Source organism: Mustela erminea, chromosome 7, assembly GCF_009829155.1.
Source record: "Mustela erminea isolate mMusErm1 chromosome 7, mMusErm1.Pri, whole genome shotgun sequence".
NCBI lineage: Eukaryota > Metazoa > Chordata > Mammalia > Carnivora > Mustelidae > Mustela > Mustela erminea.
The window spans coordinates 29,760,581-29,787,511 of record NC_045620.1 but is presented as its reverse complement, the minus strand read 5'-3'; the positions used below and the strand labels follow the sequence as shown (position 1 = coordinate 29,787,511).

Genomic DNA, 26,931 nt, shown 5'->3' with positions numbered 1-26,931 from the left:
TGGGACATGGAACCAAGTGTTGAGAGGGTAGCCACAATTCAAGTCCTGACTGGGGCGAGGGGCCACCTCCATATCTAAATGTTATCTAGGCTTGGGGAGGAAGGGATCTTTAGTGTACCTGTTTGGGTTTGAGGAAAGCTGGGCCTTGCACTGCTTTGGGGTTAGAAGTTGGGGTCAGTTAGCTAGGAGAGGAGGGAGGGAGCCAACTATCCCTGTTGGACAAAGTTAAACTGGGAACTAGGCCTGTTAAGCCCATTAAAGAAGGTCCTTGCAGGAGTGGGCCCAGAGGACAGAGCAAAAGGGGTGCTGGGGCAACTTCTGTGGTCCAGGTTAGAGTCTGGAGGGACATAAGAGCATCCCTTGGTCTACCTTTAATGCCGTAAGAGGGAGCCCTTTAGACCTCAGTGATTAGCATCTCCAAGCCTGGTGGCCATCCTGGGGACAGTGGCAGGAGGAAGATAAAATTCCTGGGACAGACTGCACCCCCAAGAGGCTGGGGGCACCCCAGTCCAAAGGTGAAGCCTCGAGTCTCTGCTGATCCTACCCCTTTTCTCCTTTCATGGCCCAGCCCCTCCCTCATTGAGGCCCTCAGGCCGCAGTGGTTCCAGCCAGGGGGAGGCCTGGGCCTGAGGAGGCCGCTCAGCTCTGGGCCAAACCGGTTTTCCCACCTCCACTGGGGCTGGCACGTTGCTGCTGTGGTTCCCTCCCCACCACTTCCTTTCAGTTCTTCCTCTCTCCACCCTGGAATGTTAAGGGGGGTATATCTAAGTCGTCTTTTGTCCCCTCCCTGCCCTGGGTGTGGTCTTTTCTAGAAAGGCAAGGCCACTATGTATGACTTTAAATCAAAAAGGTCGAGTGACAATTCCACACTTGGTCTTCCAGACTTCTGGCACTCAGATTTCCCCTGTAGTCCTTGAGGACAACGAAACTAAAGGACTAAGGTACTGCAAAACGTAGTTGGGATTCCCCTTACCATCATTCCCCCACCCCATCTGAGCTGTGGAGGAGGAAACCAGAAGGCCTTAAAGGAAGCCCAGTGCCCCGCCCCCCCCCCCCCTTCGCCGGCCTGCTCCAGAGTAAGGGGGGCAGGAGCAGTAGTCTTCTCCCTGTTGAACATGGCCCCTCCCTCAAATACCAACAAGGCAAATCATTTCCGTGTGTCTCCTCTTCTGCTGGAACTGAGGTCATCTCATTAATGATAGCACCAACTGATGTTAATAGGGCCCTTGCTGTGTGCCAGGTGCTGTGCTAAGCATTTTCAATGCTCACGAATCCCTATGAGGTAGGTAAAACCATGTGAAAAAAGGCACAGAAAGGTCCACTAATGTGGCCAAAGCTACACTGCTAGTCTTTGGTGGAAGCAAGCTTTCTTCTCTGGCTGATCCTAGAAGTGCCTCTTTTCCTGCTACTCTTGTCCCTTCGCTAAGGAAGGACCCATATCCCTAACCCTACTACAAACAGTGCTCTTTTGAAATGGAACTGGCTACTAAATCCATTTCTAACCCATGGAAGATAGCTCTCGGAAGGAGGTGAGGGGCTGTGGAAGTGGAGCTCTTGCAGCTTTTACTCCCATATCCCCAGTCCCCATACAAATGCAGATCTTCCATAAATACCCTTCCCATATTCCTCCCTATTACCCTGTTGGGACAAATAGGCGAGAACCATTCCCATTTCGCGAAAGGAGAAATACGATTAAGGAGCTAAATAACCTGCCCAAGGCACTGACCCTGAACCCTAATATTCTCCCTGGGAATCTGGGGGACATATTAAATGCCCTACCAGGACACTGCTGGGAAGGGCACTAGTGTTGATGGCCCTAATAGTACAGAGCTCTGAGGAGGGACCCAGCCAGGAGACACAGTCACACAGCCTATCACACAATCCAGCTGGGAAGCAGCAGATGATTAGCAGTGGACGCCCAGATGAAGCTGACAAACATTGGGATGCCGCCTTCACTTGGGACTGATAACTAAAGGATGGGGAAGGGGAATCCCAGCCCTGGGGAGGCTGGTGCAGGGATACTGAGCGCCTGGTTGGCACTGACAGGTTTCAGAGTGGGCCAGTTTGGCTGATCAGGTGGCGCTTGGCGCAGATGCTGGGAAGACAAGGCCACTTAATCGCCTTTTCAAAGCTGGGGCCTGGGAGTAAGTAGAGGGAGAAAACTACAACTCCCAGAAACCCCTGCTCCCTGCCCAGCTGGGGACAGTTGCTATGGTTTCAGAAAACAATATGGCTGCTCCCAGCTGGGAGAAGAGTCTTCGGGTTAGAGAGGCAGAGGCAGGTCTGGTCGCAGTCAGTGGCGAGAGAAGAGGCGCCTGAGGGATCGTGAAGTTGGGGCTGGACTCTTCACGGCTGGAACGGCCTGGTCTTGCCTTGCCGAGGGTGCCAATGGCGGGCAGCGTGGACGAGGAGGCGCTGCACCAGCTGTACCTGTGGGTAGACAACATCCCTCTGTCCCGGCCCAAGCGAAATCTCTCCAGGGACTTCAGTGATGGAGGTGTGCACCTCAGTATGTGTGCGCTCCTGTGTGTATGTCCCGTGTGCCCGTGTTTGTTGACACGTTCTGTCCTGTAGTACATGTGTAAGGGGTCTGTATGCATATGTCTCTTTGTGCTTCTGTGCGTGTGGGTATGTGTGTATTGGGGGCGCCTGACTACCTCTTAGAACTTTAATTGTGTATATGTGTGTGTGTTCTGTGTGTGTCTGTGGGAATAGGAATATGTGTGTATCCATATGTATGTCCCCTTGTTCTGTCCTTTATGCATGTGTGGTGGTGATGATGGTGTGTGTCTAACTGTGTGAGTCTGTGACTCCCTCCTGACACCTTAATAAGACGTGTATTTGTGTATGTTTTTGTGCTTCTTTGTGTGTGTACTTGTTCTTTGCTGTATTCCATATATCTGTCTTGTGGGAGTCTGCGCATGTGTATGTTCATATGTTTGTTGATGGGTTCTGTCCTGTATGCAGGTAGGGGGTCTTGTGTGCATATGTGTTTCTTTGTGATTTTTACGTGTCTGTGTGTCTAAGGGTGTCTCTTGAGATTTTAATGACAGAAGTATGGATCTCTGGTACATTAGTACATTGGTGCCTATGTGACTTACTGTGCTTGTGTTTGTGTGCTTGTGTGTGACTCTCTTGAACTTCAATGACGGAAATATGTATCTTTGTATGTGTTTGTGAATCTCTGTGTGTTGTATATGTGTGTGCTATATGTGGGCCTGTGTATGTATGGGCATGTGTGTGTCCTGTGTGTCTACACACTCTGTGCATATCTCTAGGGGGATCTTATCACATGTGTCTGCTTGTGTGACTCTGTGACTCTTTCCTGGGATTTTGGTGGTGGGAGTGTGTGTGTGTTTCCATGTAAATGACTAGGATGGGATGCCAGGCTCCTGACGCGCTCTCTTGGAGACTCGTTCTCTACTAGGAACAGAGACCCTAGTTTTCATATGCCTGAGCTGAGGGGAATGGGATGCCTCTCCTCTGGGGTATGCTGGAGGATGATTACTGATTTCTGGTCTTGCTTTCTTGAACCCCTTTCCCTCTCTTCCACCACCCCTGCCTCCCTATCATCCTTTCCCTTTCCACATCACCTCTTTGCTTGGCCCCACCACTCTGCAATCCATGATTCTCCCATCCCATCCACATCTTCTCCCTACTCCTTTTCCCTTACCTCCTTACTCCCTTCCATGTCTGCTCCCATTCCCTCAGTCCTGGTCGCAGAAGTCATCAAGTTTTACTTCCCCAAGATGGTGGAGATGCACAATTATGTCCCTGCCAACTCTCTCCAACAGAAGCTCAGCAACTGGGGCCACCTAAACAGGTAGCAGAATGCCTGGTGCGCTACTGGAATCTCCATCCCCTACCCAGACCCCGGGATCCCAGGAAGGGCTGCCCTACCATGCCTCCCCCCATCCCCAACACACACCTCCCATGGCCTCCAAAGCCCAGGCTGGGATTCTGTTTGTGGCAGAGTAGGGAGGGACAACACAGTCAGGATCTGGTAACAAAATCAAGGGACTCCTTTATTGGGGAGGAGGCAAGGAAAGGGGACGCCAAGAATCGGGTTCATTCCCCCGGGGTTGCAACACTTCCTTCTACTCCGCGCCCCTCAGTTCATTCCCTGGGGACCTAGTCCGCCATCCCTGTGCCTGTCTCCCAGGAAGGTGCTGAACAAACTGAACTTCTCCGTACCAGAGGATGTGATGCGCAAAATCGCGCAATGCGCGCCGGGCGTGGTGGAGTTAGTGCTCATTCCGCTGAGGCAGCGCCTGGAGGAGCGGCAGAGGCTCAGGAAGCAGCGCACGAGCTCCTTACAGGTGCCGCCCCATCCGAGTATCTTCCAGTCAGCAGGAAGCCCCGCCTTGCCGACAGATGTGGGAGAGGGTGTTTGGCAAACAGAGGCTGGCCTTGGGGACCACGGAAGAGACATGGGGCTCCTTGCGGATGACCGAGCCTGAACTCACAGTAAACCCCCGGGGTGGGGGGTGTTATTTCAGGAGCTGGCTCCCCAGGATGGCACTGGCTACATGGATGTGGGTAAAGTGGTCTTTACTTTTCTTCCCTCCCAGGAGCAGCTTTCTTTCTGTCCTACCTATGGGGGAGGGGAGGGAGAGAGAAGTCAGGAAAAAGGGACTCCAGCTCGACTAATTCCTCCACTTGCCTCTTCTCAGGTTTGTCCCAGAAGGCCCGAGGGGAAGGTGCCCCAGACCCCCAGGGAGGGGGGCAGGTCAGGTAAGAAAGCCGAGTTCCTATCTCACCAGGTCTGGTGATCCCCCAACGCAGCGCTGGCAGATAAGGGTGGGGACAGACTGATCCTGGGAAGCAGGAACGGGGTTGGGGGGAGGGGATGGGGGAAGGAGAGTCTGGCCAAAGAGCATCAGAAGGGTGAGAGTGGGGCCCCAGCTCCAGGCCTCCGCTAAACTGCTTCCCACCCCAGGGGGGGCCGGCCGCCCGCGCCCCGGCCTCCGGGATATGGCCAGGCAGTGCAGGGCGGCGACCCAAGCTTCGTCCTCCAGATCGCTGAAAAAGAGCAGGAGTTGTTGGCCTCGCAGGAGACAGTGCAGGTGACGGTGACTGGGAAGGCGTGGGCGGTGGTGGGGCATTGGGTGCTTAGGGACTGCAGTGGTGGGGACAGAGGGCAGCAGACAGCTGACTTCACCTCTGTGCCTCGTGGCCCAGGTCCTGCAGATGAAGGTGAGGCGTTTGGAGCACTTGCTTCAGCTCAAGAATGTGCGCATCGACGACCTCTCCCGGCGGCTCCAGCAGGCAGAGCGTAAGCAGCGGTGAGCCGTGGCACCGGCCACGCTGGGACGCCCCAGTACCCGCCAGAGCCCAGACGCCGCGAACCGACGCACCCACCCACGCACCCACCGACCCACTGACTGACTGACCAATGGGCGGGCGGAGCCAGCAGCTCCAATGAGTCTCCTAGGGAGCCGGCGCGACCCTCCCTTGGGATGGGGGCGAGTATGGGAGGAAGGGTCAGTGAGGCAGGCACCTTCAGAGCAGAGCCCCTGGACTGAGCCACCTCCTTCCACTCCACCCGGGTCAGGAGAATGGACCGCTTTCCAGAACCCAGAAGCCACGTGCAGAGACCTCGCATGCTCCCCAAAGCAGTGCCCAGAACCACGGGCTCCGCTTTGGTGCTCCCTGCTGTGGGCATTGGGGGGCGGTGCCCCTGTTCGGTCCACACCCTTAGAAACAGGTCCCAGCCCAGCTCTGAAGACAGTGGCATCTCCATCCAGGCTAGTTGTCTGTGCTCTGGGCTGGGGAGGAAGTTGCCCCAGGCAGCCAAGGGAGATCCTTGCCTCTCCTGGGAGCTCACCTGGGACCCAAGTTGAGGATGGATAACACAGCAGATGGAGAAGAAGGGGTGAGGAATGGGTTCAGCCAGGAGTGGGGAAGACATGGACTATGTCTGTCCCAATCACCCTCCCCTCCTGTGGGGGGACCTTTGAGAATGCTTGGAAGTTATGGAATCACATTACCCCCATTAAAGAAGTTGTGCTATCTTTCCTGTGACCGCCTTCTCTCTCTGCCCAGATTTCTTGCCCCTCTTAATGCTGTGTTCCACCATCACCACCACCCTTTTGAGTGAAAGAGCCTTGTAAGCCCAGAATGGGTCTCACCTTGTGGGCACTTGGACCCTGGGTGGCCACTGCCTGAAGGTTGATGACAGCACAGGGGTTAGATCATGTGCACTTGAACAGCCTGACTTCTAACTCTGGCTTCAGACTGACCGCCAAACCCACCCTCACAGTGTCTCCCAACACTGTCCAAACCCAAATCCAAGCTGAGTCTTCACATTCTCTCCAGATGTAGCCACACACTCACCTCCAACCCTGACCATTTACAGACCCCCAAACCTATCCTCCTTATGACTCCCAGCCCCTCTCACAGCCTGACCCCTAATTCTATGGTTCTACGGTTCTATGACTCTCAAACCTGACCAAGATGGTCTGGCCATGATGTGACCCTAAATCTAAAAATTTACCAACTACTGGTAACATTCTGAGACCCCACGATTCTATTCCTACACATATACTCAGCATATACCTAGGGGAAACTTAAGGTCTTGTGTTCTGTATTCTGTGACACCTGTATAGCAATGTTCATAGTGAAATTCTCTGTAATAGAAAATAATTGAAAAGAACTTGTATGAGTGTCTATCATATGTAAGAAATTACCATAAACTTAGTGGCTTGAAAGGGCATACATGTATTATCTCATATCTTCTGTGGGTCAAGAGTCTAGGTGTGGCTGAGCTGGGTTCTCTGCTTCAGAATTTCTCCTAAGACTGCAACTGAAGTGTTAGCTAGAGCTGTGGTTTCATCTGAAGTCTTGACTGGGGAAGGATTCATTTCCAAGTTTACTTGGTTGTTGACAGGGTTCAGCTCCTTGTAAGCTGTTGGGCTGAAGGTTTCACTTTCTTGCTAGTTGTTGGGTGGTGCTGCCCTCCTTTCCTTCCCCTATGGTCATGTCCCTGAGTATGCTAGCTTACTTCACCAAAGCCAACAAAGGAGAGAGTTAACAGAGTCTGCTAGCAAGATGGCAGTTACAGTCTTCTCTAATGTCATCATGGAAGTGACAGCTATCATACTTGTTGTATCCTATTTATTAGAAGTAAGTCATGAGCTCTAGGCCACCTTCAAGGGGAGAGGTACACATGGGTGTGAATCCCAGGAGACAGGGATAATTGGGAGCCATTTTAGAAGCTGTCTACCACAAGGAAGAAAAAGCAATAAAAGGATAAAAGCTAGGACAGCAGTTACCTTTGAGAGGAAGCAGAGGGCAGAGAGGCAAGAAGCATGCACATGAGTTATTTGTAATGTTTTAGTCCTTGGGCAGGTGGTGGATTTATAGGTGTTCATAGTGGGCTGTTTAGAGACAAGCAGCAGAGAGTGTCATGAACTAAGGAGTATATGCAGTCCAATTCTGTTCACCTGAGTTCCTAAAATAATAAACATAAAAATTGAGAACCACTCCTGACCTTGATCTGAGCCTCTTCCCTGCACTCAGCTTGGTCTTAGGTTAACACTATCTTCAGCCTGATCTTCTACTTTCCCCAAATTAACCACCAGCCCTCACACATGTTGACCCCAGCTCTAGCACTATTATTCTGCTATAGTTTGTCTTGAGTCTCCAGAGTCTTGTTCTCTGAATCCATTGTCATGGAGCACACCTGTAGACTCCTGTGTGTGGAGCTGGTAGGAATGGTGTGTAGAGGGGCTTGGGGACCAGGAAGTGGGCTAGGTCATGGATCTGCCTGACAGGGACACAGTGGGCCCAGAATACAGGTTTTGTGGCAGGAGTCACCCTCTCAAGAGTCTGCTAGCTCCCTCCATGGCAGAGGCTGGGCCAAGTCCTGGAGGTTCCTCTTCCCTGAGTTCCTCCCCTGACCCCAGCTATTCCTAGTATCCACATATGCCTGAGTCTAAAATCATATTTGACACCCTACAAATTAAGTTCCCAAAACAATGGAGAATTTTATTGAATGTTTCTTGGGAATAAATATGAAAGTGGGTTATATCACACATTATAATCCTATAACTCTTCTTGAAACATCCCTCTTGTTCCCCAAACTTCCCCTCTGACAGCCATTGTCATATTTCTCCCCCACTGATCCTCACACTCTTCTTCACTTTCTGACCCACATGAAATCTGATCTCTTCTGGATCATTCATTAATTCATTCATTCCTCTAATGTTTATTTAGTGCATACGATATACTAAATGCCAGGAACACAAAGATGAATATAAAACATGATTTGTCTCCCCTGGTGTTCACAATCCTAGAAGAGAAGAATGCATGCAAAGTGGTACTTAAAATTTTTTGTTACTCAATGTTTTAGACAGATAAAATACACATAATTAAGACACACATAAAAAGTAAAATGTCTCCTTGGTGCCCACACAACTTCAATAGGCTTAACTTTTTTATCTTTAGTTTTTGTACATTCTGCCAGAATGTCTTTTTGTGAATACAAGCAAATATGCATATTTATTGTTATTCTGCATCCTCCTTTTTTTTTTCTTACCATAAAGGGGAAGCATATTACCCACGCTGTTCTGTGTCTTGATTTCCATTCAATATGATCTCTTATAGATATGTGATAGCCAGTGTTATATGCCAACTTAACTGGGCCACAGGATGCCCATAATTTAGTCAAACATTCCGTGAGGGTGTTTTCAGATGAGGTTGACATTTAAATTTAAAAATAGACTGAGTAAAGCAGATTGCTCATCTTCATGTGGGTGGGCCTCATTCAATCAGTTGAAGACCTGAAAATAATAAAAAGGATGTCTCTTCCCTGAGTAAGAGAAAATTTCTTCTTCTTGATGGCCTTTGAACTAGGATTTGCCTTTTTCTCCTGCCTTTAGACTCTGAGATATCAATTCTTCCTGTGTCCTGAGCCTGTCAGCCTTTGGATATGACTCTCCTAGTTTCCAGTTTGCTGACTCATTCTGTAGATCTTGCAACTTGGCAGCCTCACTCATCACATGAGCTAATTACTTCTTATAAATCTCTATCTGTATCACCTATACCATCTGTCTCTATATCATCTCCCCTTAGTTTCTCCAGAGAATCTCAATACAAGATTTTTCTATACCAATACATTGAAAATTTCCTGTTTTTAAATCCATATAAAATTCTATTGTCTGTACAAAATGTAATTAATCAGTCCTCTATTTGGACATTAAAGTTGTTTCTAACCTTCTGTTATTAGTAGCAATAATGTAAAAGTGAAAAACCTCATACATTCATAGTTCGGTATTCTTTGCAAGCATATCTGCATGACCAATGCCAGAACTGGGTTTGTTAGGATGAAGAATATGTGCATTTGTGATCTTGATATTGCAAAATTTCTTCCACAAGGGCATGGTTCAGAGCAGAGGCTGAAGAGTGATGGCCCATTGCCCTGCTTTGGTTTGCACAGTGTCATATTTTTACAAAACTGCTAGTTTTTATATTGATGAGGATGTGAGGCAACTGGAACTCTTTTACTCTGCTGATGGAGTATGAGTACACCATTTCAGGAAACAGTTTGGCAGTTTCATATGAAATTAAACATATACCTATGCTATTGTATTAGTTTGGGTTTAATTGGAGAAGCAAAAGGCATTTGTTACAGGAATTTGGCTTTGAGTAACTATTAAACAGTCTCTGTAATACTGTTGTTTTACATATGATGGTGGAGCTTATAAGTCCCCAAGTCAGGCCATTGGGAAGGAAAGATGGATATAAAGTGGGGGAGAGAAAGACAAGCTGGAATCCATGAGCATAAGCTGGAACCTTTGATGGCACAGTAGAACTCGTGTTGGTTCCCACTACCTCCAAACTTGATGATGTGTGTGTCCTGTAGGAGAGGAGGGTGCCCTCTGTTATCTGGCCCAGGAGTCAAAGAAGCTGAAGGAGGATCTGGGGAAAGGGGGAGTAGGTGCCAGCCTGTTATCCCAGGTCAACGATGTGTGCCAGCAATCAGCAACAAAGTTCCTGGGCTGCAAACCTCCTGTCCAGATTTTGCAAGTGTACGGATACAGCCGCTGCTTTTCTTCCACCCTCCAAATCTCCTGTAAAAATGTCTGTTGTGGCCCACTCTGCTTGGAAAGGAATTCTGGGAAATGTAGTTCACCATAGCTAAGTTGACACATTATACAAGAAAGTTGTACATTATAGCCCCAGCTATGTTCCAGCAATTTCATTCCTCAGTATATACTCGGGAGAAATACATATGGATGCTTATGAAGACAGGTACTAGAATATACAATACAGTTTATACTATTATGGGCCAGGGCTTCTTTTGCTCAATATTGTCTGTGAGAATCATTCAAGTTGTTGCATGTATCAGTAGAGGCTGTTCTTCGTCATTGCTATATAATAAGCCATCCTATTGCTTATATATAAGCCACAGTATTTTAAAAAATTCATTCTATTGTTGATGGACACTTGGGTCAGCTTCAGTTTGGGGTTCTTACCGATGGTGCCAGCATGAATATTTGTATACCTATCTTTTGGTATGTAACCAAACCTGTGGATTGCTGGGTCAAAGCGTTGGCATTTTCAGCTTTATTAGATACTGCCTGGAAGTTTTCCAACAAGGTTACTGTTGTCCAATTTTTATTAAAAAGAATAGAGTCCATAATACCACATGTTTGGAGCTGGAATAGATGTTTTACAGGTGTTCAGTCTGTTCTCCTAAACTGGAGTTGTTCTTAATTCCTTCCGGTACTGCCGCAATCTCCAGGGGGCCTGTGGCTTCCCTCAAAGCTCTGTTAAGCCCCTCTGCACAGAAAGGCCCAGAAAGGCCTGAGCACCACTCTGAAGTTTAGCATCTCTTCTTGGTACACAGACACACTGAACTACAATGGGGCAGCCACGTACCATCTAATCTAGCTTCCTCCTGGCACAAAGAATCACATTTTCTCTTGGAAGCTTTCCAGAACCATCTGCAATTATTGTGGCTTTGGGGCCTTCCCTGGGAACCTGTAGTCTCCCCAGGCATGGACAGCTCTGTATTGCAGGTCCTTCCAATTGGCTAGTCAGTGAGACTGTCCAGCACCTAGGAGTATGAGTGTTTGGCAGGGACAAGAAACCACAGCTCTTTTTTCATGGTGTACTTCCTATCCTGAACTGCGAGTACCTGTGATTCCAGAGCCTAGCACAGCAACTTGATCATCATACACACTTAGTAAATATTTGTTTAAAGGAGTTGACAGGGGCACCTGGGTGGTTCAGATGTTAAGCGTCTGTCTTCGGCTCAGGTCATGATCCCAGGGTCCTGGGATCGAAACCCGTATTGAGCCCCACATCAAGCCCGCATCCGGCTCCCTCTCAGAGGGAAGCCTTCTTCTCCCTCTGCCCCTCCTCCTGCTTGTGTTCCCTCTCTCCCTGTCTCTCTCTCAGTCAAATAAATAAATAAAATCTTACTAAAAAAAATAAAGGAATTGACCATTAGGAAATGGCCCCAGGCAATGCCCAGTTAGCAGCTAGTCTCTATGTTTTAAAGAGCCCACCCTGGGGTGAGTTTTGAGGAGAGTTGTCTAGAAAGACATAATAAAGGCAGGCCTTCACTTGGTCTTGAAGGGAGGGTGAATTTTGCCTATGAGAGGAGAGTGGGAAGGACATTCTATGTAGAAAGATAGCATAAGGAGGGCATCAGGAAATCAGTGCCTACACAGACCCAGAAGGTAAAATCAATGTGAGAAAATAGGGATTGGCGGGCACAACAACAAGGTGAATGTGCCAGTCTCTGGTCCCAGGCTATAATGTGAGCCCACGCAGTTAGAGCTTCTGATATTTCAAAAGGGAATAAGAAGGGAAAGAGGGGGAAGAGGAAAAAGACAAAGAGGAGAGGAGAAAAAGGGAGAGGAGGAAGAAAAAGAGGAGACGAGGAAGAATTAGAATCTTAAAAAAAGCCCCGTGTGGGCTAAACAAGATAGATCTGCAGCCTGCTTTGGGCCCGACTGTCTGCCAACTTCAGAGGCTTAAGAATAGAATAGACATGGGAATGCACTTTTTTTTGGGGGGGGGGAGAGGATAGTGGGGCACATGGAATTGTGGGTTTGGGTAGTTAGAAAGCATCTGACAGAAGCGGATGGTCTGAGATCAGAATGTGGAAATCTCTCAGTGCCCACGCTGGAGGGCAGCATCTCAAACGCCAGAGTGCGCACCAATCACCCAAAAATGCTTCTAAAAAGTTTGTGAAGCTCTGCTGGACACAGTCCCAGCACACGGAGGCTTTGGAGCAGAGGAAGGTGTGATGGAAACAATAGCTTAGAAAGATTAATTTGTCAACAGTGAGGAGACCAGACACCACGGGATAGGTTAGGGACCATAGGGATCCAGCGGAGAGGATACGAGCCTTGGCGGTTCCCCAAAAGGCGGCGACAGAGGAGGTCCTTCTCGACCCTCAGCCCTGCCATACCATCTCTCCCATGGTTACACCGATTGGGAGACGGGAACCTCGTGCAACGGACAGTTTCCCGCACGCAGTTTAGGGACCCTGTAACAGACTGCGAAATGGGGGAGGGGAACTGTTGTTCAAGGACAGCCAGGCGCCTGGCGGAGCCGCGGCTGTAACTCTTAGAGACCCTAGGGCCACGCCTCTCGCTCCCGGGCTCTTGTGCAGGTGCCCACACACCACGCCGCTGCGCTGAGCGGGGCGCCTCCCGCTGTCATGGCGACCGCCTCCATGGAGACCAGAAGCAGAAGATGTGGTCCCCCGAGGTTCATCCCGCCTGCCTTCTTTGTTCTGATGCTTATTCGGGCAGGCCGGGCTCCCAGGACGCGTTTCGAGTCAGCGCGAGAGCGCTTCCTCCAAGGAGGGGGGATGGGTGGAAGGGGAAGAGGCTGAAACCCGGGGGTCGCCGAGTGGGAAGGATGGCGGGTTCCTCAGCTGCGAAACAGGACCTAGTGATGCCCATATCGATGGGCTTGTCGATGCGGGCTTGGAAGCCTAGGGAGAAAGGAGAAAGGAGACCTTTAGGTGCCCCACTATCTCTGAGTTCGGACTTACGGCCGCTCTAGGAAACAAAAGCCAGGAGAGCCCCCTTCCGAATTGGGGCCCAGGCGGGAGGGCAAACTCCACAGCTGAAGTTGGAACGCAGGCGGGGACTACTCTAGACGCTCCTCCTTCCCTCTCCCCTTTCTGGCCCACACTGGCGGCGGGCCACAGCGGGCGGCCGGGCTGCCTTCATCGCGAGAACTCGCCGAGCCGTGGGTGGGTGTGGGCTGGCCTGGCGCAGCCGCGGGCCCCTTGCATATGACACAGTGGCGCAACGCCTGTTGGCGGTTCTCTGGCGCCCGCTTATTGGTCGGAAGCGTCCTCGCCCCACCCCCTCGGCCGGCCAATGGGCGGGGGTGGGGGGCGTGCCCGTGAGGCGGGCGGCGGCGGTGGCGGCGCGGGGATCTTTCCTCGTGCTCGGCGTTGAGCCCCCGCAGCCGCCGCGACCGCCACGGCTGCAGTCGCGGTGGACCCTGCCCGAGCGGCCCCGGGGTGCGCCCTGCACGGTGAGACTGCTTCTCCTCCAGACATCTCCCGGTTCCGCCCCGTTCGCTGAGGTCCCCTCCGGTCCTAGGCAGTTGGTAACTGGGAGCCCACGGAGCTGGGGAGGTGGCTCCGCACTGGAGCAGCACCCGGGAGTGCTCCGTGGCATCTGAGCTGGGGAAATGTCAGCCCGGAAGCCGCGGGTGACCGTTAGGTGGTGGAGCGGGGATATTTTCCGCGGCGCACTGTCGGGGGCACGTGTGACACAGTTAGGGCGGGGGCGTAATGGGGTCAGCACCGTCAGCATTCCCCTCCCCACCCCCGCTATTGTCACCGCCTCAACGTGTGACCTTGGACAAATAGCCTCTGAGCCTCTCCTGCCTGGACGCCTTCGGGGAGGAGGTCGGTGATGTCGGGGAGTGCGGGCTCCTGAGACTCCTGCGTCAGCAGAGGTGAAGGTGGGGAGGGCACAGGATTATCTCTAGGGGACAGAGCTGCAGCCTAGAAGCCCAGGAGGGGTGTGATGGAGGGGGAGCGTCTACCTGCATCTGTTCCTCTAGAAGATGAGAAAGGGGCGGTGATGAGGCACCACACCCACGGGAATGGAGGCATGAGAGGACAGGGTCCTAAATCTGGGCCCTTGATGCCTTTGGGGACTTGGCCAGCGCCTCCCCATCACCACAGCAGAAGGGGTTTTATTTAGATTCTGGACTTGGAACCCTGCTGGACTGAGAAGAGAATCCTTGGGTTGCCTTTCCTCTTGAATCTTCTCACTGGCAAGTGGGGGTAGGGCATTTCTCTTCCCAGGGAGCTGAAGAAGGTCAGGGCAGGTGCCATCCCCTAGACCTGGCCTGGCCTCTACTTCTTGGGGCCTTCAGGTGATGGGCTGAGGGCAAGACCGGGGTGGGACAGGCAATCTGGAGGCTGGAGGGGTCTAAGGACCCTCAAGCTGAGGCATGGAGGATGGGAGGTTTTGAGGAGGGAATGGACATTTTGTGGAGACACCAGGGTGTGGGATAGTGGGAGTCTCTTCCCCAGTTGACCCCTGCTTGTGACAAAGAGAACACCGTACTTATCCTTGCACTTTGGGCCTGGTGGAGGGAGGAGGAATTGGAGTCACATCCAGAGAGAGTAGATAAACTGCCACAAACAAACCTGACATCCAGTTTTGCCTTTTCAGGCCTTGTTCTAGGTATGCAGTCCCCTTACTCTGTGCCCAGACCTATGTCAGGTTCTGGGGTCAGCAGGTCAGTGTGGTCTCAGTGGGAACCCTGTTTATAAGCTGGATTTTTTTTTTTTTTTAAGATTTTACGTATTTATTTTGAGAGAGAGAGACAGAAGGAGAGGGAGAAACACTCCCTGCAGAGCAGGGAGCACGATAGGGGGCTTGATCCTAGGACCCTGAGATCATGACGGGAGCTCAAGGCAGACACTTAACCCATGGAGCCACCCAGGTGCCCCTACAAGCTTGAGCTTTAATGGGAGACTGGACAGTGCTGCTGGACTGAGTGCTTAAGCCAGGATTTAGCCCTGGGCTATGGGGAGGTGGACAGCAGAGTCAGAGAGAGTGGAAGGTTATGGAGTTTTGTGGCTCAGGAAGTCTTTGAACAGGTTGAGAATGGAGCTGGAGGAATGAATGAGAAATGAGGCCTCAAGGGTTTGGGGCCGTGCCCCCAGCCACAAAGCAGAGGACGAGCTGGGGCTGGCCCTGTGGTGCCTGGGATCTGGGATCTGGGGGCTGCTTACGGGTCAGGGAGGTGGTATAGGGGTGCAGCTGTGGGATGGGGGGCCAAGGTGGCATGTTCTGGAGTTGCACTTCGCCACAGACAGACTGTCTTGGCCCTCCCTCCAGTCTGGAGCCTTGGGGCCGGAGTCTAGGGCGCTGAGAACCCTGGGTTTCTATGTAACTCCATTGGTCCATCTGTTTGCTCACTTGCCATATTCTTGGGCCTTCTCATGCCAGAAGTTCTCTGGGCCTGGCTGAGCCCTGCCCTGGATAGGGTAACCTTGAAACAGTCTTTCTCTCTGAAGCTTCGAGGGACCTCAGCTCTCTGTCTCCCAGAGAGAAGGTTCTTTCAATTTTTCTGAGAGTAGCTGAGAGCCAGAGAAGCCCCCAGGGCCCTTGTTCCAGCTTCCCAGCCCTCCGCATCCTGTGACTGTCCGTGGTATCACAGGTGATCTGTTGATAGCCCAGCTAAGCTGGGGAGGGGGTTCCTTTCGTTTTTGTTGTTGGGGTGGGGGCATGTCTCACAATATATGCTCCTTTTACCTCTTTCTCTGTTTGAAGGGGACAGACTCTTAGCAGCCTGCTCTCTGGCAATCCCTGGGGGACCCCGCTGGCCTGGGAGTGGGGGAGGAGGAAGGCAGGAAAAGGGAAGGGGGAGGGCAGCCCCTGAATCCTTGAGCTGTTTTCTGAGAAGCCTGAAGTCCCTGGGGCTCCCCTCTGAGGGCCATTTGTGACTGTTCCAGGATTAGCCTGAAGAGCCTCTTTACCAGTGCTGCCCTGAAATTGCTGTTGCTTCAGAAACCGGGCCTTTGGGGTTTGCTTTTGCAAAGATGAGGGCGGAGTGGAGAGTGGTGTCAGAGCTTTAGGTGTTTAGCTACACCAAACCCTCAGAGGAAGAGGTCATGGCTTATTCTTGTGGCACAGGGGAGGAAACTGAGGCACAGAGATTCGAAGTAACTTCCCATGCTGCCTGAATGTGAACCAAGACTGCCGGGCTCTGGAGCCCATGCTCCTGACCATGGCCCTGCTGTCTCTGGGGGGCTGTGCAGCTTGGGCTGCATTCAGGACTTGGCTGGCATGGCAGGAGGCCTGGGGTCTCCAGGGGAATTCCTGTGGACATGGCTGCAGCAGGGGAAAGTGGATACCCTCTCTTCTTGCCTCTGATGAGGAATTGTGTTTGGATGAGAGTCTGGCTCCCAGGGGATGGCGACTGACAGGGCTCTCTGCTGAGAAAGGAAGCTTGTTTTTTCCAGTCTCCTCTGGGCCCATTAAGTCACTTGCCTTCCATCCCAGTGTTCTCACTGCCCAAGGGTTATGGGCGTGCCTGAATGCCTGCTCTGTACTGAGCTCCGGGCAGTGTGTGAGACGCTGAGGCTGGTCTTGCCCTCAGTGGGCATTCCATCTCAAGGGGAGTAACAGATTGTGGCAAGGCCAGAATAATGCCCAGCGGGAGGCTGCACTCTGTGAGATGGGGGGAGGGGGTACCCTCTTGGGGCAAGAGTTGGCTAAGAGAGTGGGGTGGGGAGTTCCTCTTTTTGAGAGCTTCCTGTGTCAAGTCACTGGCTTTGACATGTCACACCTACCTAGAGTGCCAGCCAAGGGGCATCCTTGGGTTCCCCTTAGTTTGGTCATTCATTCATTGAACAAATATAAACCAGACACAGCTGCTCCCTGCCAGGTGCTGGTCCGGGTCCTGGGGACACAGAGTTTGGCAAAAACATAGTCACTGCCCTGGTAAGGTGGGGAACATGAAGTGATCCCAGAGGTGGCAAAGGGGGGATCCTTTTAAAGATTTTCAGGTCTGTCTTGGGATAGGAGGGGGACTGAGGCTAAGGTATGGGGTAGGGGACAGGAGATTATTCCTGGTTAAAGGGAGGGCCTGAATGACACAGGCAGCCAATAGGCAGTGGCTTGGTGGCAAAGACAGAGAGGGGGTCCTGCATGTCCTGGGTCAGAATATTTGGGGAAGGAGTGCACTGGAGCCTTTGCCCACCAGCCACAGGTTAAGAGTTTCACCTGGGCCTCAGGTAGTATCTTGGGTGCTGCGGTGGCAGGGACCTTGTGGACATTGGTCTTTCATTCCCATGTGGCTGGGGCAGCCTCTGCTCCCTGTGTTTGGTCATTTTTCACTTGTCCTGAATCCACTGCTTCAGGGGATGGCTGGAGTGGGTGGGTTGGGAGAGGCTTCTCTTCAAGGGCCAGGCTCTCTGGGGATAAGCTGAGCATTCCAGGGCTAAGGGGGTGCCCTTCTGGGACTGACCCCAGATTGGCCCTGAGCAGAGATAAATCAGGGCACAGTTCCCTTCCCTGGACCGTGGCCTGGAGCTAGTTTTCAACAGTCGGGGTGGAGGATGGTGGAGCAGGTGCTGGCCTGGGACTTGAGACCCAAACCTTGCCTTTCTCTGTACCTTCCTAGGCCTCCTACCTGGGGACTCTTGGTACCTGAGGTGTTTACCCTGCCCATGAGGCATTTGGGGCTGGGTGGGCTTATCTCACACTGGGAAGTGAAAAGGAAGTTGAGACCTGCTCCCAGGGCAGCTTGGTACCTAAGAGAATTCGAGGTCATGTCCTTTATAGGCCCAGCCCCCAACTGTGAGGCCACCATGTGGTTTCTTTTCTTTCCCTGAATTAGCCAAAGTCATTCATGGGTTATTCATCTCTAAATACTTCAGCGGACATCTCTGGAAAGTAAGGGCATATGTGTCTATACGATACAATTCCATGATTTCACCTAACAAGATTAGCTTTTCTTTCTTTTTTAAAAAGATCTTATTTATTTATTTGACAGAGAGAGACCCAGCAAGAGAGGGAACACAAGCAGAAGGAGTGGGAGAGGGAGAAGCAGTCTTCCCGCTGAGCAGGGAGCCCAATGTGGGGCTCGATCCTGGGACCTTGAGATCATGACCTGAGCCTAAGGCAGATGCTTAACAACTGAGCCACCCAGGGACCCCTGCTTTTATTTCTTAATGTCACCATCTAAGATCCATGTGAATGTCCTATTCACATTTCCCAAACATCCCCTAAACATCCTTTTTCTTTTTTTTTTTTTAAGACCCCCCCCCCCACATTTATTTTTCCTCTTGTAGCTGATGTGGTAGAAAAAACCAGGTCAGCTGTCCCATTGAGTCCCCTTGCTTCTTGGTCTCTTTGTGTGTTAATTTAGAGCAGTGGTTGGTAAACTTTTTCTGTCAAGGGCCAGACAGTAAATATTTTAGATTTTGCAGGCCATGTGGTCTCTGCAACTACTCAAAGTAGCTTTGCTTTAGTGCAAAAGCAGTTTTAGACACCACGTAAACAAAGGAGTGCAGTTGTGTTCCAGTAATATTACAGAAAACAGGCGGCCGCCTCAGGCTGCGGCTCGGCCAGCCCCTATCTAGACCAATTGCTGCTCCTTTATTTTTCTTGCAGTTTGGGGGAAAAACCAAAATGATGGGTCAGTTGTCCTGTAGAACATTCTGGCCTTCTGGGTTTGTTTTGTTGCTTTCCCCAGGAGTCATCTCTTCAGAGATGTCACTCACCTCAGCATTTTCAATAAGCCAGAAGCTAGGGGTTTCCTTAGATCCAGGTCAGACATTTCAGGTAGGACCCCCTCGTCCGTGATGCTGTGACTTCATGCCCCCTCCCCTCAGGAAGCCTCTGTGTGTTAGGTTGTCCCACTGGGAGTGACAGGAGATTGACGAGTGCGTGTCACCACATCCTCTGTTGCACACTTGTTTCGGTCCCCTGATGTGTCCATGGGGCACTGGGCATCTGGACACATCAGGGCATCTGTGAGTACCTGCTTCTATCGACCTTTGCCCTCAGGGTCGAGATTCCCCTGCCTCCCTGCCTCCCTGCCTCCAGCTTTTGTTTCTTTGGTGGTTGCAGAATTGTTTAGCATTTGTTTTTTCTTTTGTTGTTGAATAGTGAGAATTCTTCTGTAAAGAAGGGTTTTCCTTTAACCGTTGGATGATTTAGTTACCTGAAAGGCTAAGAGGCAGGCTGAATGATTTCCCTTTGTTGCCAATTTTCTTTCTTTCTTTTTTAAGATTTTATTTATGTGTTTATTTTAGAGAGAGAGAGCTCCTGCATGTGGGGGCATGTGGGGGCATGTGGGGGCGTGGAGGGCAGAGGGGAAGGGAGAGGGACACCAGTAGACTCTGCACTGAATGCAGAGTCTGACTCAGGACTCTGATCTCACGACCCTGAGATCCCACCCTGAGCAGTAAGCAAGCAAGAGTTGGGTGTTTACCCTGACGGCGTGACCCAGCCACCCATCCTTATTACCAAATTTTCAGAGTGAAGACTTAGGGTATTGCTACTGTCAGTGGTGACAAATGAGGGTTTGGGTTTGTTTATTTTGGTTTCTCTTTCTGTAATCTCTGTGAATGTTCCAATTTTATGTATTCCATCTGTTTCCATTAGTTGGACTCATTCTTTTTCTTGATGCTTATTAGATGGACCATCAAGGGCCTGGCTGCTCACACAGGCTTCCTGGAGATGCCTCCTGCTGCCCCTGCCCTGTGGCTGCCCAGGGGGAGCTAAGCCAGCCCAGAGAATCAGGCCAGAGGCCAAATGTTGCATTGCCATGGGGCAGCCCCTTCCCCTGGCCCTGAGCCATCACCTGGAGGGAAGCTCCAAGAGCCCATCTTATGCGGGGGGGGGGGGGGGGGGGGGGGGCATTCTTACTCTGGATCAAGCATCCTGACCCAGCTGCACTGGGTGTGTAACCTGAATAATGTGGTGTCTGGCTGCTGGAGGGGAGAGCCCCTGAGATTACCAGCATGAGAAGTGGCCTCTGAAAAGTGCCAGTCATGTCCCTTTCCTTTCCAAGCTGTCCTTCCTGCCAGCTTCGGGTGGGTTGTGTAGTGGCGCTTTGGTACCCAGAAGTTGCAGTTCGGCACATGCTGGCAAGGCTCTGGGTCAGTAGGGCATCAGGCAGGCATGAGGGCTCTTGGGGATTGTGGGGAGTGGGGGCAGAAGCCCTCCCATGCGAGAGGGTATAGGCAGCCCTTGGCTGTTGAAAGCAGGGGTTGGGTCTTAGTGTCTTCCCCTGAAGGGAGGTCTCTGCTTTGCTTTCCACCAACCATGGGCCCCTGGGTGGCCTTGACCCCTGCCCTCCTGACTCCCCACCCTTCAGGCTCCTGCTGGTGTCCCCGGAGCATGGGAGGCTGCTGCGCTTGAGAGGCGGTGCCTGGCAGGAGCTGCATCTCTTACCCTGTGGCAGGGAGGGCATCCATGGCTGCAGCCAACAAGGGTGAGTGCCTTCCGGCTGGGCAGGGTTTGCACCAGTCTTCCAGTGGGCCCTGGTGGGAGGGTTCTTGTTGCATGTGGGGCCTGCATCGGCTGTGTGTGTGTGTGTGTGTGCGCGCGCACGCGCGCGCTCGTGCGCATGTCTGAGTGAATTACATTACATCAGTGTAATTATACCAGTGTTTGTGCTGGGTCCCGGCGCTCACCCAAGCCTTAGCAGGGAACCAGAGACTCCAGCTGGCTCCCTGGTGTGCTGGTTTATGGAGGTGTCTGTCGTCCAGTCCCCATGTTCCAGCTTCCCTGTTCTGCTGTGGGGACTGGAGGGCATTAGAGCCTTGGGGTGAGCCCTGAGGCTGACGGGGTAGGTAGGGCCCCAGGAGGCCCCAGAAGGGAATTTGGGTTTCATTCAGGGTCCAGAAAGGCTCTTCAAGGGTTTTAGGCAAGGGAGGCCAGGTAAAATTTGAGGGTCAGTTCTGGGCGGGGGCTTAGCAAGGAATGTGGGGAGGGGTCAGGCTGCCCCCTCCTGCCTCCTCAGACCAAGCCAGGCCTAGCCTAGTCCCACCAAAAGGGCTCTGGGCAGAGGTCTTGGGAGGCCCAAAGGCTGTGGCTGTGGTACAGAGAGGATTGGGGTCCTGTTTATGGGAACATGCGCCTCCCCCAGCCCAGGCCCTCCCCCCAGCTCCAACTGCTCTGCCTGTCTCAACTCCCTGCCTCCAGGCCTCGGAGAACCGGACCCAGCTAGGAACAGCTGATGGCCTTGTGTTGCGTGTGTGTTTTTCTGGGGGAGGGTGGTTAAGTAGAGGAGGGTAGGGTGTCTCTGGGAGGGGTCTGGGAGGCTCCCCTGGGTAACTCCGTCTTCCTTGCTGGTGATCAGGGATGAAGTTTAGAGCCTCTTCTAGGTGGGCTCAGTGTGTTTTTTGGCCCCCTTTGTTTCTTCCACCTCCAGAAAGGTCTCATAGAGCCTGCTCCAGTCCCTGCCCCCCTCCTCTCTCAGGTTGGGGTCATCAGGAGGGGTAGGCAGGGGCCTTGGCACTGATAGACCTGGAACCCAAGGCTGGGGCTGAGTCTGCTGGGGCTTGCTGAGAGTCTGCAGGACTGCCTCATCTCCTCTAAGTAACAGGTCATACTAGCTAATCCCTGATGCACCCATCCTCAGGGTGCTTATATTTTGTGGGAGGACTGGAAAGGTAGAGGGCCTTAAGCCTCATGACCTCCAATATCCATTAGGATGTGGCTTAGCCCTGAAAGGAGCCCACCCGGTGGCTGCTGAGTGATGTCAAGGGCAGTTGTAGGGGGTGGGGGAGGCATGGGGTGACATGGGGGAGTCGTCTCCTGCGGGTAGAGGAAGCCAGCAGCCCCTGGAGCCTTCTCCTCTTTCTCTTCCCAGGCAACAAGCCCAGAGTCCGGAGTATCCGCTTTGCAGCAGGCCATGATGCAGAAGGCTCCCAGAGCCATGTCCACTTTGACGAGAAGCTGCATGACTCTGTGGTCATGGTCACCCAGGAGAGTGACAGCAGCTTTCTGGTCAAGGTATGTGCCCTCCCCCCACCATCTTCCTTGCTCCCTCGGCCTTTGCCTAGCCTTGCCTGGCGTCCTGGGCCTGTTTGTTTCATTTCCTTTAAGTGGGCTTCCGAGGCACATCTTGGTCCCTCCCTGGGCCTTGGTTTCCCTGTCTGTAAAGTGGGAGTTGGCAAGACTGCAACGAAATGAGTGCCTTTAGGACGTTACTCCAACAAAGTGGGACAGAGCTGTTGTCATCAGTGTCACCCCAAGAGCAGTGGTGGAAGGTGGTGTTCAAGCCTGAGGTGCCCAAGGCCTGGGTTCAGGTCCAGGCCTGCTGTTCTGGCACTGGGACCTCGGGCAGGTCACCTTAGTTTCTTCTCTGAGATGAAGACCATTCACACCCCACTGAGTTGGTGTAAGCATGAGGTGAAAGAATGTGTGTGACATACACATACACACACCTCACATACAGGTGTGACACATAATTTTGCTGATGACAGGGTGTGACTTCCGTTACTCCCCTTTGCCAAACCTCTGGTGGCTTTAGGCTTTCTGCGGTTTTAGTGTCTTCTTATCACCCTGTGTCTCCTGGTGGGAGTCCCGTCTCACACACCGTCCATCATGGCTTCTCTGAGTGTGGGGCACCGGCAGATACCACATCCACTTGGGAGGGGCAGGAGGAAGTGTCTGAAGGGGACAGATTGGTGGCAAAACAGGGAATGAGGCCCTTAGGTTGGACAGTAAGCCAGAGCTCTGGAGATGAGTGGGAATGCCCCAGCCAAGGGGAGGGCATCTGGTCCTTCGGGGCCTCCCTGAGGAGGGGCCCAGATTCATCATTTCTGCCCAACTGTAAAATCCTCACTCTTTTCCTACAGCTAGCACCTTCGTCCAGGGAATTAACGGAAGGAACCAAAACTTGAAAGAATAGCTCCCTCTCCCCCTGCCCGCCCCCTGCAAAATCCATTGACGTCCACTAGGGAAAATCTGGAAGCTAGAGAAAACTGTAAAGAAATTTAAGAGTGCACACAATCATACTGTCCAGACAACAACCACAGTTAATAGTTAATATTTTGATGTGTGCCATTCCAGGACTTTTTTTTTTTTTTTTTTTTGCTTCATTTCCAAAAACAAAAAGCTGGTATCACAACAGACATGCTGTTTCTTTTTTTTTTTTTTTAAAGATTTTATTTATTTATTTGACAGAAAGAGATCACAAGTAGACAGACAGGCAGGCAGAGAGAGAGAGAGAGAGGGAAGCAGGCTCCCTGCCGAGCAGAGAGCCCGATGCGGGACTCGATCCCAGGACCCTGAGATCATGACCTGAGCCAAAGGCAGCAGCTTAACCCACTGAGCCATGCAGGCGCCCCAGACATGCTGTTTCTTGCTTGTGAACCATCTCCTGTCTAGGTCAGTAAATAATTTTCTACGAGATTTTCAAACTGCCTGATAATTCCATTAAGTATATCATCATTGATTTAGCTGGTTCCCTATTCTGTATTATGAACATTTCTATTTTTTGCTTAAATGGGGCAGCGATGAGTGTTTTTTGAACATTTCTGAGAGTTCCTCTGGAAGATTCTGTAGTTGGTGCAGCTGGACCACAGGGTCACCATTGGCAGGACAGCCAGAAAGGCCTCTTGAGAAATGTGTCCTCCACCTGCAGAGTGTGGGAGCCCCTGGGCTGACCTTTATCATGTGGTGATGTCTGTCCCGCTGAGCTAACTGCTTCCCGCATCGAGTCCTAACAAGCCCCCGAGGCCTGGACTGTCCAGCCCTTGCCACTGTGAGCACATGCACCTCCGCACCCCACAGACTGTACTCTGGCTAGCCTGCCTGTTCAGCAGCCACCCCAGCTTGTGTCCCGTCACGCGACTGGACTTAGCAAGGTTGGCATCTGTTTCAGGGGGCACTGCTTGCCAGTCGCTGTGTATGAACAACGGAAATGGCTTGGGCCCGGAGTTGGGGCTCTGGGCACACTGAGCCTTTGAGTGGTAGGCAGACATCCACGTTCAGGTGCCGGTGGGCCAGCTGGAGACTGACACAGATGGTCTGGTGTCTGTTTTTCTTTCTTTCTTTCTTTCTTTTTTAAAGATTTTATTTATTTATTTGACAGACAGAGATCACAAGTAGGTAGAGAGGCAGGCAGAGAGAGAGAGAGGAGGAAGCAGGCTCCCTGCTGAGCAGAGAGCCCGATGCGGGACTATATCCCAGGACCCTGAGATCATGATCTGAGCTGAAGGCAGAGGCTTAACCCACTGAGCCACCCAGGTGCCCTTGTGTCTGTTTTTCTAATTCTGTCTCCTCCTCCTTCCCATACAATCTGTGTTGCCCATTATCTCCATGCAAGTGATGAGAGGACCAGTGTCCCTGACCCCAGGCTGTTGGTTCTTGGCAGGTGCTGGCAGGGGTGGGGCCAGGTGAATGGCCATCTTGTGGGACTTTGAACTTCCCCTTATGGGCAATGCCAGGTGCTTGCTATGTGCCACAGGTGGCAGGAGTGGCTAAGAGGCCTCAGGAGGGCTTTACCCAGGCCACACTGTGTGATGTCCCCGCCAGTCATTGTCTGGCTTCCATGTCCTCATCTATAAAATGGGCCACCATATACTGTGGGGCCCATGAAATAGATGTTGAGTAGCAAGCTGGAGGGATGAGGTCCTCAGGCAAAGGGCTTGGAGCCACTGGGCTTGGGGTGTGGCCGAGCTGGAGTGCTGGAGGGAGTTAGTTCCCCCTCTGGGATCCCTAAAGCAGCAGGTACAGGGGCTCACAGGATCCTAGGTGGAAGGAGCTGCCAGGCCCTGGGGAAGGCTCAGAGTGAAGGTGCTTCCCTCTCTTCCCCTGTCTTCTTGCTACAGGTTGGCTTCCTGAAGATCCTGCACAGGTATGAGATTACCTTCACTCTGCCCCCAGTGCTCAGGCTGAGCAAGGATGTCCGAGAAGCTCCAGTCCCCAGCCTACACCTCAAGCTCCTCAGCGTCCTGCCCATCCCAGAAGGTGTGTCCCCTGCTCAGGGTGCTGGAGGCCTGCTGTCCTCCAGCAGGGCCTGGGTGGGAGGGGGGGTGAGTGCATGGGGTGCTTCCTCTCCCCCTTCCAGGGTGGATGGGCAGTTCAGAAGTTGGGGGACATGAGGTCTTTTACAGGCTTGGAGTGTCGCATCTTGGCAGGTCCCATACCCCAGGCCTTGCTCCTGGACAGAAGTCCGTGGGCTCGCACTACCGGCCTGTGCCTGTGCATCACGTGGTAGTTCCCTCAGTAAGGATGGGCTCTGGGCCTCCAGCTCTCCCTCCTGCCTGGCCCTCAAGAAAAATCTGCCAGAGCCCCAGGAATCCTGGGCAGCTACATCCTAGCACCTGCCAGTCACAGGCTTTGGACTTGGGGTTGCTTCTCCCTCCCCTGCCCCCCCAAAAGGCTAGGGTGTCAGTTTCATAGTATGCTGACACCCCAGCTTCAGTTTCACGTTCCCCGACTTCCTCTTCAAGACCTTGCCCCTGCGGGGATTTGGCGAGCTCACTCAGGCCTTTACCTCTTGCCGCCTGATCTGCTGAGGGCTTGCCCTGTGCCTCTTCCCCATCACCCCCTCTCCCTGTCTGCCTTTTTGGGGAATCAGCGGGCCCTCCTCCTGAAAACCTGAGTTTGACCCTTGGAGCCCTAATGGGGTTGTCCACAGGTTGGAGGCATGTAGAGCTCAGTGGAGAGTGGGAAGTTTCCGAGGCCTGTTTGCACAGCCCAGGGGATGGCGGGGGATAGGTCCTGGGCTGTTCTCCCTCCTTTGGAGGAGGTGGCCAGTCTTGGTGGCAGGTTGAGGCCAGTGAGTGCTGGGCAGGGTGGGGTGGGGGGGAGACCATGGAGGTGCTGATGACCTGGGCAGGTTACAGCGTCAAGTGTGAGTACTCGGCACACAAGGAGGGTGTCCTCAAGGAGGAGATGCTGCTAGCCTGTGAAGGAGGCACCGGCACCTGCGTGCGAGTGACAGTGCAGGCGCGCATCATGGGTGAGCTTGCGAGCCTTGGGTCTGGCTACGGGAGGGGGGTGCCAGCTTGGCTGCAAGGGCTTTCCGCTCTCCCTGTCTGAAAAAGGTGTCCTTACCCTGGCCTAGGGTTCGCAGGTGCCTTTCTCCTGACTCTCCTAGCAGAGCCTAGAGGAAGGGGTGGGAGGTCTCCTAAGAGTGGGTGGGGCCCGGCATTCTGATCTGTCACCTGCCTTGCAGACCGACACCATGGCACACCCATGCTGCTTGATGGGGTCAAGTGCGTGGGTGCTGAGCTAGAATACGACTCCGAGCACAGCGACTGGCATGGCTTCGACTGAGGCCTGCGGCCCTGCGCGCCTTGGGGCCCCACAGCCTTAAACCCCACCTCATCTCCCCGAATGCTGTGTGATGGTGTGGCTTCCTCACCCCTCCCCGGGGTGGGGGCGGGGGTGGGGTGTCCAGGGGCCTCTCACCTCTGCCTTCATTGTGCCACCTCCCTGCCTCTCCTGTGTCCTCCTCTCCCACTTCCTCCTCTCCGTGTGCCTCAGTCTCCTGCTGGATGAATTGGGTTGAGCCCCCAGGGAGGCTATCTGAGGAGGGGAAGGAGGGGCCTGGGGTGGGTTCTGCCCTCCCCCCACCCCAAGCCCTAGGGGCTGTAGCCAGGGCTTGGGAGAGGAGGGAGCTGGCTCTGTGACGCCGTGGTCACTCCCGTTATTGCTGCTGCTGTCTGGCTTCTGCCGTCCTGTGCCCCCTCCCTCTTTCCTACTGCTGGCCGAGCTCAGTTGGAGGGAGGCACAGCCCCCATGTCCTAACCCCCAGGTCTGTTACTTGGTTTTTAAAGGACTGATTGGGATAAAACCCTAAAGAAATAAAACTTTCAGTGGATACCAGAGGCTCGCCAGTGTTTGTTCTCCAGGGCTCTGAGAACACCCAGTCCTCTACAGATGGGCTAAAGAACAATTTTGGCTGTATTATTGTTTTAGGAGACGAGGGCACTCCATGGTATTCTAGCAC

At 52.6% G+C, this 26,931-nt stretch overlaps 2 protein-coding genes across 5 annotated transcripts; both read left to right on the top strand.

Annotated features, from left to right (window-relative positions):
• Window positions 1-4: 4 nt before the first annotated feature.
• SPEF1 (sperm flagellar 1) lies at window positions 5-6,014 on the top strand. 3 transcript variants are annotated; one of them, XM_032351301.1, is made up of 8 exons: window positions 5-2,497; window positions 3,712-3,823; window positions 4,163-4,319; window positions 4,500-4,539; window positions 4,674-4,734; window positions 4,940-5,066; window positions 5,182-5,275; window positions 5,555-6,014. In XM_032351301.1, the coding sequence occupies exons 1-8, from the start codon at window positions 2,389-2,391 to the stop codon at window positions 5,851-5,853; spliced, it is 999 nt and encodes a 332-aa protein (XP_032207192.1). In that variant the 5' UTR covers window positions 5-2,388; the 3' UTR covers window positions 5,854-6,014. The 3 variants fall into 3 exon arrangements, with proteins under 3 accessions (XP_032207192.1, XP_032207191.1, XP_032207193.1); XM_032351300.1 differs by having other exon boundaries at window positions 5,182-5,285; XM_032351302.1 differs by having other exon boundaries at window positions 5,182-5,649.
• A 7,348-nt stretch (window positions 6,015-13,362) lies between these two features.
• Window positions 13,363-26,804, top strand: C7H20orf27 (chromosome 7 C20orf27 homolog). Of its 2 annotated transcripts, none has more exons than XM_032351296.1 (6): window positions 13,363-13,512; window positions 20,335-20,451; window positions 21,835-21,977; window positions 24,803-24,941; window positions 25,816-25,938; window positions 26,155-26,804. In XM_032351296.1, exons 2-6 carry the CDS (start codon window positions 20,433-20,435, stop codon window positions 26,253-26,255), a joined length of 525 nt encoding a protein of 174 aa, XP_032207187.1. In that variant the 5' UTR covers window positions 13,363-13,512; window positions 20,335-20,432; the 3' UTR covers window positions 26,256-26,804. The 2 variants fall into 2 exon arrangements, with proteins under 2 accessions (XP_032207187.1, XP_032207188.1); XM_032351297.1 differs by lacking the exon at window positions 13,363-13,512 and adding an exon at window positions 13,921-13,941.
• Window positions 26,805-26,931: the final 127 nt, after the last annotated feature.

What these genes read in the sequence shown, in the direction of transcription:
- C7H20orf27 (XM_032351296.1), top strand. An exon ending in ACAGCAGCTTTCTGGTCAAG is followed by an intron (nt 21,978 to 24,802) that starts GTATGTGCCCTC and finishes TTCTTGCTACAG; the next exon opens with GTTGGCTTCCTGAAGATCCT. An exon ending in CGTCCTGCCCATCCCAGAAG is followed by an intron (nt 24,942 to 25,815) that starts GTGTGTCCCCTG and finishes TGACCTGGGCAG; the next exon opens with GTTACAGCGTCAAGTGTGAG.
- SPEF1 (XM_032351301.1), top strand. Translation starts at nt 2,389, where the DNA reads ATGGCGGGCAGCGTGGACGAGGAGGCGCTGCACCAGCTGTACCTGTGG. An exon ending in AACTGGGGCCACCTAAACAG is followed by an intron (nt 3,824 to 4,162) that starts GTAGCAGAATGC and finishes CCTGTCTCCCAG; the next exon opens with GAAGGTGCTGAACAAACTGA. An exon ending in AGCGCACGAGCTCCTTACAG is followed by an intron (nt 4,320 to 4,499) that starts GTGCCGCCCCAT and finishes GTGTTATTTCAG; the next exon opens with GAGCTGGCTCCCCAGGATGG.